General features: G+C 37.3%; 1 protein-coding gene and 1 long non-coding RNA gene across 8 annotated transcripts in view; one reads left to right on the top strand and one right to left on the bottom strand.

The window, feature by feature from the left end:
• LOC129644022 (C1GALT1-specific chaperone 1-like) overlaps window positions 1-8,200 on the bottom strand; it is a 93,093-nt gene extending 84,893 nt beyond the window's left edge. For 3 of the 7 annotated variants that reach the window (XM_055569348.1, XM_055569345.1, XM_055569346.1), the window contains exon 1: window positions 7,722-8,196. Coding sequence is in view for 4 of the 7 variants with exons in the window: in XM_055569343.1 (XP_055425318.1) it covers window positions 7,813-7,888 (76 nt within the window). In the remaining 3 variants the exon portion in view is untranslated. Of the gene's footprint in view, window positions 1-7,138; window positions 7,205-7,721 lie in introns of all 7 variants that reach the window. The other 4 variants (XM_055569341.1, XM_055569340.1, XM_055569344.1 and 1 more) reach the window with 3 other exon arrangements.
• A 1,435-nt stretch (window positions 8,201-9,635) lies between these two features.
• LOC129644023 (uncharacterized) lies at window positions 9,636-10,443 on the top strand. The gene is made up of 2 exons (XR_008710705.1): window positions 9,636-9,979; window positions 10,196-10,443. It is a non-coding gene; the product is annotated as an uncharacterized LOC129644023 (long non-coding RNA).
• Window positions 10,444-10,707: the final 264 nt, after the last annotated feature.

The following is a 10,707-nucleotide window of genomic DNA, read 5'->3' on the forward strand; positions in this document are numbered from 1 at the left end:
ATGGTTTTAGGAAGGAGTATAACTATGTTTTTCAATATTAGCTACTCAGTACAATTTATTGTATCATTTCTACTAATAAGTAATACCAATTTCATTATTATATCAAATTCAAATTTTTATATATAGTAGATCTATTTCTTAGGTATTATTTTCATTCTATTTGATTGGTTCCTTTATCTAGCCTGCTTCAATACTATATTACATTTATTATCATTATTTTGTAACTTTTGTCATTTATATTTTACTATTGTTTCATAATTTTACCTTATTTTTCTTCAAAGTTGTTTTAGCAACTCTTGGTATTTTGTTCTTCCATATAAAGAATTTTAGAAATTCTCTCAAGTATATTGCTTCTCTGATATTCTGTTATTTTTCTCTTGTATCTTTTCTAGAAACCTTTCTATTTTCCTTCTCTTATGACTGTTCTATTATTTCTTCTTCTTTTAATTAATTGCCCTATGCTTTGCTCTGGCATTTAGCACTCTTCTGATTAATTTGTTTTCTTTCTACAGTTTCTCTTATTGCATGACTTACAGAAGGTAAGGAGAAAAGAAGTCTCCAGAATCCCCAGTTGACACTGAAGTTCATTTTTCCAGAGAGCAGTATTGTACATAATAGCTATTTCCTTAATGGTGTTGGTATACATGGACACTTCAGAAATCGTGAGAGGTGGTGTGGGAACCTAGCTACTATACAGAACGTTTAATTCTAAGGGAAAATGTATCTGCTTTCTAAGCAATGGAATGAATTTTTAAAATACAATCAGTTTGTAAGGTAGAAACTGCCTTTATAAACACACACTCACATAAATACCAGATGGATTTTGTTTATATGTGCTCCACAATCCCAACTCCCTCCACTTACAAATAGACTTTATAATGGCCTCCAAAATCATCTATCAACTTAATGACATCGAGAAAAGTTTAGTTCTCTAAGAGCCAGGTCTGAAGTTTAGAGATTTTTTTCAGCATTGAAAAATTATAATACTAAAGAATGCAAATAGCCAGAAGTCATACTGAAGAGAACTACCTAAACAATTTTATAAGGGTTTTTGTGGATATTCCCTTAATCATTGGGCCAGGGAACACCAAACCAAATGTACATCCCTTCCAGAAGACCGTTAGCTTTTTCACAGGACAAAATTTTAATATTATATCATTCTCTCTTAAAGAAGCATACTGAGAATATACTCAGAAATACTATGGTATGCTCCTTCCCACAGGGATGCTCAAGAAAAAATTATAAATTAAAGATTGCCTTTGGAGTCTATTCACTGTGATATTTTCTGATACTTCTTTCCTTCTAGATAATATCCTTTTCCAACTCAAATATCAACCACTTTTTAAGAAGTATTGTGTCCTTCTAGATTCCAACAGAATGTCTTCAATGCTCTAAATAAGTGCATTCCCACTTATATAAGATTCACATTCATATTTCATTCATAATTTCATTGCAAAGTAGTTACTATCTGAGAAACTAAATCTTCAAGAATATTACCTATCATTATTGAAAACAAAATGAGCTACTTTTCTTAGGAGACTATGCATTATAAAAAGACATTTTTGAGAAAATGTCACAAAAAAAAGGAATCTATAACAATGGGTTATCTAAGAGTATTATAGTTGATGGATGGTAAACTTATTTCCCCACCAAATTAAGGATCATGTTTGCAAAATTTAACCTTGTGTCCATGAGCACTTCATTGAAAATTAAAGATTCTCTGCCTCTCTGAAAGTGAAAGTGTCACTCAGTTATATCCAATTATTTGTGACCCCATGGACTGTAGCCCACCAGGCTCCTCTGTCCATGGGATTCTCCAGACAAGAATACTGGAGTGGACTGTCATTTTCTTCTCCAAGGGATCTTTCCAACCCAGGGATTGAACCTGGGTCTCCTACATTGCAGGCAGACTTTTTACTGACTAAACCAACTGGGAAGGGTTTGCCTCTATGAGTTTGCCTAATTTAGATACCTCATAAGTGGAATAGTGCCATATTTCCTCTTCTTTGACACTTATTTCACTTATATCATGTCCTCCAAGTTCATCTATGTTGTGGCAAATGGCAGGATTTCCTTCTTTTTAAAGGCTGAATTATATTCTATTGTATGTATATATATTTTCTGTATCTATTCATCAGTGATGACATTTGGATTATTTCCATATCTTAGCTATCATTGAATAGTACGGCAATGAACATGGAAGTGTAGACATCTCTTCAAGATTGATTTCACCTCTTTTGAATATATATCCAGAAGTAGGACTGCTGAATCATATGGTAGTTCTATTTTTAATTTTTTAAGGAACCTTCATTCTTTTTCTTAACTGCATTATTTTACATTCGCATCAACAGTGTATAAGAGTTCCAATTTCTCCATATCCTTGCCACTTGTTACCTTTGGGGTTTTTTTTATAATAATCATCCTAACCTTGTAACTCAGTCAGTAAAGAATCTGCCTGCAGTGCAGGGTACCCGGGTTCAATCCCTGGGTTGGGAAGATCCCCTGGAGATGGAAATGGCAACCCACTCCAGTATCCTTGCCTGGAAAATCTCATGGAGAGATGAGCCTGGTGGGCTGTAGTCCAAGGGGTCACAAAGAGTCGGGCATGACTGAGCAACTAACACTAAACAATGTAAGATGATATCTTATTGTATTTTTAATTTGCATTTCCCAATAATTAATGATGCTGGGCATCTTTCCACAAAAAAAGGATGTAGATTCCTTAAAAAAAAACTAGGAGCAAAACTATGACCCAACAATCCCACTACTGGGTATATACCCTTGCTGCTGCAGCTGCTGCTGCTAAGTCACTTCAGTCATGTCCAACTCTGTGTGACCCCATAGACGGCAACGCACCAGGCTCCTCCATCCCTGGGATTCTCCAGGCAAGAACACTGGAGTGGGTTGCCATTTCCTTCTCCAATGCATGAAAGTGAAAGGGAAGTCACTCAGTCGTGTCCGACTCTTAGCAACCCTGTGGACTGCAGCCTACCAGGCTCCTCCGTCCATGGGATTTTCCAGGCAAGAGTACTGGAGTGGGGTGCCATTGCCTTCTCCGGTATATACCCTTAGGAAACCATAACTGAAAAAGACACATGTACCCCAGTGTTTACTGCAGCACTATTTATAATACCTAGAACATGGGAGTGACCTAGATGTCCATCAACAGATGAATGGATAAAATCCATATATGCAATGGAATATTAATCAACCATAAAAAGGGATGCATTTGAGTCAGTTCTAATGAGGTGGATGAACCTAGAGCTTATCATAGAGCGTGAAGAAAGAAAGAGAAAAACAAGTATCATATATTAATGCATATATGTGGAATCTAGAAAGATGGTACTGATGAACTTACTTTCAGGGAAGCAATGGAGATTATACATAGAGAACAGATTTGTGGACACAGTAGGGGAAGGGAGAGGGTGGGACAAATTGAGAGGGTAGCATTGAAATATATACATTATCATAAGTAACATCAATAGCCACTGGGAATTTGCTGTATGATGCAGGGAGCTCAAATGGGTGCTCAGTGACAACCCCAAGGGGTGGGATGGGGTGAGAAATGGGAAGGAGATTCAGAGGGAGGGGACTTATGTATACCTATGGCTGATTCATGTTGATGTATGGAAGAAACCAACACAGTATTGTAAGGCAATTATCCTCCAATTGAAAATAAATAAATTAAAAAAAAAAAACAGAGGACACAAGGAAACTTTGTGAGGTATTCAGTTCAGTTCAGTCACTCAGTTGTGTCTGACTCTTTGTGACCCCATGAATCGCAGCACGCCAGGCCTCCCTGTCCATCACCAACTCCCAGAGTTCACTCAATCTCATGTCCATCGAGTCGGTGATGCTATCCAGCCATCTCATCCTCTGTCGTCCCCTTCTCCTCCTGCCCCCAATCCCTCCCAGCATCAGGGTCTTTTCCAATGAGTCAACTCTTCACATGAGGTGGCCAAAGTATTGGAGTTCCAGTTTTAGCATCAGTCCTTCCAATGAACACCCAGGACTGGTCTCTTTAGGATGGACTGGTTGGATCTCCTTGCAGTCCAAGGGACTCTCAAGAGTCTTCTCCAACACCATAGTTCAAAAGCATCAATTCTTTGGCACTCAGCTTTCTTCACATTCCAACTCTCACATCCATACATGACCACAGGAAAAACCATAGCCTTGACTAGACGAACCTTTGTTGGCAAAGTTATATCTCTGCTTTTTAATATGCTATCTAGGTATTAGGTATGCCTTTTACTTTGTCACAATGATATCACAGGTGTTTGTATATGTTCAAGCTCAAATTGTACATGTTAAATATGTACAGTTCCTTATTGCAGTAAATCTGCTTTAAAATGAAAATTAAACAGTTTTATGGAAAGAAACAATATCCTAAAATGAATACATGCACAAATAATTTGAAATTACACAAAGAACAGTAAATCAAGTATGGAATTTTTTTTTCTATGTTGGCAAACTGGAACAATTGTGGCTCTTATGTCATAACACTTTTGAGTCATTCATGTCATGTGTAATTCACCCAAACAAAAATAATTGCTAGACCCTTTCTGTGCGGGGTGCTGTGTGTTGAGATTGCTCAACTTCATACCAAAGTGTACCAGCAAATTCAATTGAGATTTATCTGGTACAAGTAATTATCTTTAGTAATTTATAATTGGATCATATAATTTAGATTAAAAAAAAATTAGCCAAGAATGTCTGAACTCAAAACTCAGGAATGGATTATATGTAACCCAAGTTTTACCAAGACCCAAAGATTGCAATATCAACTCAAATTACACTGGCTCTTGCTTGCATTTTCCAAAATAACATCCACCTTCTGCTGAGCGACTTGCAGTATTTCTGTGAAAACCCAGAATGCTTAATTTGCAAGTGTTTAAACTCCTTTAACCACTTCCATTCACTGTTGTCCTCCAATAATTCCAGGACAGGCACTGGCGTAGCCCCCTCTCACCAGATACTGCAGTCACTATGAAAACTACGGAGTAAAATGAAGGATGGCAGTCCCTAAAAACTTCTAAAAGGTAGAAAAGTTAAGAACAGATTTTTTTCTAGAGTCAGGAGAATGGAGCCCTAAATTCCTTCCAATACTTGATTTTAGCCAAGCAAGACCCATTTCTGACTTCTAACCTCCAGAACTGTAGGATAAATTTGTATTGTTTTAAGTCACTAGATGTGTGATAATTTTTATACCAGCCAGTAGGAAACTAATGTGAAAGATAAACTAATCTGTTTTTCTTGGTTTAATTCAGGTTCTCCTTCCTTTTTTGTTATTGGATGTGACTTCCTAATCCTCTATTATATTCTGCACTGGTCTTGATTCACAGATCCAACAAGATCTATTCTAGAATTTGTTTCCTTTTATCAAATCTTTAACACTCATTGAAGAGAATTTTAGGTCTTTTCCTTATAGATCTTAGAGTCTATATGCCCATATATCTAATTGTTTTTATTTCTGTATATCCTTAAATTGAATTATTAGCAAAGCGTTGAGTGCAAATAATTGTTATTTGGGAATGGCTTATTTTGGGAGTGATGGAATCCTTCTTTTCTACTTTTTACACTCTTGTGTTGCTCTTTCCTTCTGGGTCATTGTGGAAGAGACAAACTTGAAGGTTAGCTGCCACCTGAAAAAGCATTTCCCAAGATGCTAAAGTCACTGGTTCTGTGGTATGTGAGTATCATACAATCAGGTATCTTCTGTGAGTAGAACAGCCTAGGATTGTGCTATGAAATCATCTTATTCACACTGTGTGTGGGCCACATCCAGGGGAATTAAATGAGAAAGAAAATGCTTACCAATTCATTTCCAGGGCTTCTCTGGGGGTGCTGAGATTTTAGGAAGTTTGTAAAAGAGAAAAAAGATGCTTTGAGAACTTGATAAGAATTACATACTTGGTACAGGAGCAAACAAAAAGAAAATGAAAGATGCAGCTTGGAACAAAAGAACTATAAGATGTTCATTTGGAGACAGGGAAAGAAGTCTGAAGGAGAGAGGATAAGAAAGGAAATAGTCCTCAGGTCAATGCTGTTGATTTCTCTACTGTATCAACATTTTTTCAAAGCATCTGAGCTTTCATAACTTTTCACATCCAACCAATGTTCCTATTCACTAGCAGAATTATCTTTAAGGTTACTGGCTCAGCCTAGAAGGGAATTCCTGCATAGTTTTTTGTTAACTACTTAATATTTCTTCTCCAATACAGTATCTAGTATAGTTATTCAAGTAATAAATCTGAATTAGAAAAGAAAGGAATGCAGAATTCAGGTTAAAATACAAGTGGCAAAATGTACATATGATTTAAGTTGCTTTTCTACATGCAGCTGAAATTTTAGAGGTAGAATTTGTTATTGTTGGGCTAACACAGCATGTCAGGAGGTCTTAATAATTTTGGCAAGCAAGAAAGCTGTTGGAAAGTTTCTCTGCCTAACAAAAATCCTTTTTAAGGACTCATGGGAGGTATTCATTACAGAGAATTGAGAAATCCATGAGGAAAGGGAAACATTAAGACACTATTTTTGTTCTGGCGTGCAAGTTTTTCCTTTCCCTTTTTATAGAAGCAAAATCAAGTTCTTACTTTACAGGTCAATGAATCAAGATATTGGATCTGTTTGGCCTCAAAATGTATGTTTTGCCCATTTGGTCACAGGCAAATATAACAGACTTTACATTCAACATGTATAAATAATAAATGCAAAGACTGAATACTTAAAGTTTGGGGAACTTAAGGTAAACATTTAGTGAATTTTGTTGAAAACATTAAAGTACTTTTTCCAGGTGTTACTTTTTCATTAGAAATTTGAGAAATGTTTACAACAATTTTATGGAGATATTCTCATTTACAATGTTTATTTAAACTCTGCAAATTTTGGCACATGACAAGCTACATAAGTATATTCTTAGTTGTTTTTCTAAAACTTGGTTTATGACAATCTAACAAAAATCACAACAGTTTCTTCCACCTTTATAACCAATCTACTATTTTTTTTTTTAAGACAAAATCAGTTTAGCTGGCCAGCCTGAGGCCAGCAGAATAGAAACTCAATTAAAAAAAATCTTGGCCTTGAAAACATGCATGTGTTACCTAAGTTTAATTAAAACACATTTAATTAAAACACATACCTTTGAGAAGTTCACCATTTTCATAATTTATACATTTGATCATTATGTCATTCACTAATGACAAATCTGTAAAAAATTATCATTAAGGGAGAATCTAAGAAAGACTGAGTAACTATCATACCTGTAAGCCCTCTCAAAATAAAGCTCTTCCTTCTGTATGAATTAACTTGCTTTGTCCCATATAAGCCATGGGCCATGACTCATTAGAGCTCCAAATACTAAGACAACCATCCATTAATGGACACAAGGAAAACTAGTAGCCTATAAGATGGCATGATGTTCTGCAATGGAAATGGAGTGGGTTTGTCAACTAAGTGACTCACTGCTCAGATTTTCTTTCTTAGGGAATGGATAATAGATGCATAGCAAGTCCCACCAGTTCCTCTTCTAAAATATTCTCCATGTTCATGCACTCCATCCACTCCATTGCCACCACACTATCCAAGAGACCATCTTCTTTATTGGGCTGAAGTCATAGTCTCCTTGCCTGGTCTCTCCTCTGCAACAATTGCCCCTTAAAAATCCATCTTCCATATAACAGCCAGGGTGTTCTTTTAGAAAATATTAAGATCATGTCACTCACCTGATTAAAATTCTCCAGTGATCTCATTTCATTTAAATGTCAAACATATAAAATATATAAAATTCCAACGATAGCATGAACTGCTGTCTACCTGCTTCTACAAACATCCATTCTCTCTCTTCTACTGTGCTCCAGCTCTGTGAAACTCCATTCTCTTCCTGGGACATGCCAAAGTCTCTCCCTCCTCAGGTCTTTGCAACTGCTCTTTTCTCTCTGAAGCAATCTCTTCTCCACTCCAGCAGGCTGACTTCTTCCTTCAGGTGTCAGCTCAAACATCTTCAAGAGATCTTCCTCTCAAATAGTAGTTCTCAATCCTTATCACATATCAAAACTACCTAGGAAGCTTATAAAAACTTCAGCTGATGGGGTCCCACTGCTGCTGCTGCTGCTAGGTTGCTTCAGTCATGTCCGACTGTGCGACCCCATAGACGGCAGCCCACCAGGCTCCCCTGTCCCTGGGATTCTCCAGGCAAGAACACTGGAGTAGGTTGCCATTGCCTTCTCCAATGCATGAAAGTGAAAAGTGAAAGTGAAGTCGCTCAGTCGTGTCCAGCTCTTAACAATCCCATGGACTTCAGTCCACCATCCTCCGTCCATGGGATTTTCCAGGCAAGAGTACTGGGGTGGGGTGCCATTGCCTTATCCGGGGTCCCACTACTAAGAATTATTCTGAGTAGGACCATGGCAGCAGAATTAAGACAAACCAGACCTCTACAGGTGATTCTAATTGCAGCCAACTTGTGAATCAGCAATGAAGAATCTCATCATCTCCTCCCCCATCATATCCACCTATTAGTGTGCTTCTTAGTATGTATCCTATGTAATTCTTCTTTACTTGTTTACCTGTCAGTTGTCTTTTTCTTTCACTAAAATGTTAATTCCATAAGGGCAGGGAAGTTCCTTCTGTACTCCCAATGCCCAAATATATGTAGGTCAATAAAGGAAGGATTGAATATCCATCCTTCAATTCAGTAGAGAAATTTTAAGCACATGAAAGACAGTACAATATGGAGAATCTGATAAGTAGAGGGGATATAGAATAAGAGTAAGAATGAAAAGATGAAGAAACCAAAGAGAAGCTGAGTAATGTAAATGAAAGATGAGCATAAACCATGGACTACAGAAAGCTCTCTTGGGCCACTGTCTTCTCCAATGAAACCTGAAAGTAAATTGACTCAGTTGCACACAAACTTAGTTCCATGCAAACAATGCTTACTTTGTTAACACGCTGAGATCAAGGCTATCTCATTTTTTATTTTTAACACAGAAAAGTCTTATCTTAGATCCGAAGCTTTCTCTTTTTATTCAAACTATTTTACTAGAAGCCTTCTTAAAAATATATTACATTTACTTACCTTTTAAAAAAAATATATGAAGGAAATTTACATTGTCTATATCCAGGATATTCAAAGTCAGATATTTTGCTATCTATATTACCTTGATAGTATTATGAAATCTTTAAACATATAAACCATATAATCATTTTAAAGTTTTTGAAAGAGGGAAATTTTATGGCTCTTTAGTTTTTTTAAGTTTTATATTTTCTAAGTTTGCAGCTCAGCTTTTACCTACATGCCCTCATTGCTTACCTTGCTTATACTCAGCTGTGACCTTTTAAAGTTAATCATACTCATTATAAACAAATACAAATGCACAGTGGTTTCTAATCTATGACTGTAATTACCTGGAGAGCTTTAACACCCACAAATGCCTGCCTGCCTGCCTCCCTCTTCAGACTACAGAATTTATTATTTAATTGGTCAAGAGTGAGACCAGAGTATTGTGTTTTGGCTTTGATTCTGACTGTGTTTTGGTTCCCGTGTGATTCTAATACGTACCTCATTGAAAAAACCCTGTGCAAAACCTTAATAAAGAAATTTGGAATGACCAAGCTTTATATTTTTAGGGGTAATTGTTCAAGCCACAATTGTTGACTCTTCCTCTTAGATTGGTTCTCTCTTTAGGGTCCATCACATGAACTCTGCTGCCCCCACCCAAACAGCCCCACGGTTATGAGGCTCCCATTTAAAATTCCAGACCAAGAATGGGAAACCTCCATTTTCTTGGTTTTCCAAGTGGCAATCCACTCTAGTATTCTCACCTGGGAAATCCCATGGACAGAGGAGCCTGGCAAGCTACAGTCCATGGGGTCACAAAGATTCAAACATGACTTGAGCAAATAACAACAATAGAGCTGGAGAGCTCTTTAAAAAATAATCCAGATTAACTCGCCTCTATCTACAAGTGACAGATTTGAGGTAGGAGAGTAATGTCCCTGAAATCTTGCAACTACTTCTTCCCAGAGGTGGCACAGCTAATTCTCCATTCCTTGCCAATTACAACAGTGTCCCTGAGGAAAGGTGGTGCTCTAGGAAGAGTATGTCTGTAGCAGGCTTGTTAGGGAAACACTGACTGAAATCACCCACTTCAGCCAGGCATCATAGTAACCACTCGCATGCGTTATTTTACGACAGGAGGCTCCAGTAAAGAACATGGAATCAACAAGCCATCACCAACCAGAAGAATTTGGGAAAGGTCAAAAGGAGACACAAGTCCGTATGGCCTACCAACCTCCTAGAATCCTCCTCACTGGAATCCATCTTGACTGAGAAATATATGTGCTACCAGGAAGGACCCTGAGTCAGAATGATTGGCCAGAGACAACCCAGAAACTAATCCCATCACCATTAAATCTGAGATTCCGAGTGATGTGGCAGAGCAGTTCTCCTGGTTTCCTTACTGTTGCTCTCAGTCCAGGAGCCCCTAACCAATAAAGTTTCTTGCTTTGTCAATACATGTGTTTCCTCAGACAATTTTTTTTGCAAGTGTTAGATGAGAGCCCACTCTGTGGCCCTTCCTGCAACAAACTCTAAAGTTATTTTAGAGGGGAAAACCAAAAAACCTATTCAAAAATGAGAGCATCTCAGAATCAAGGGCATCTTACAAATTTCCAGTCAAACCTCCTTATGAAGTGGAACCTGCAAAT

The sequence above is a fragment of the Bubalus kerabau genome, chromosome 2 (genome assembly GCF_029407905.1).
Source record: "Bubalus kerabau isolate K-KA32 ecotype Philippines breed swamp buffalo chromosome 2, PCC_UOA_SB_1v2, whole genome shotgun sequence".
Lineage (NCBI taxonomy): Eukaryota > Metazoa > Chordata > Mammalia > Artiodactyla > Bovidae > Bubalus > Bubalus kerabau.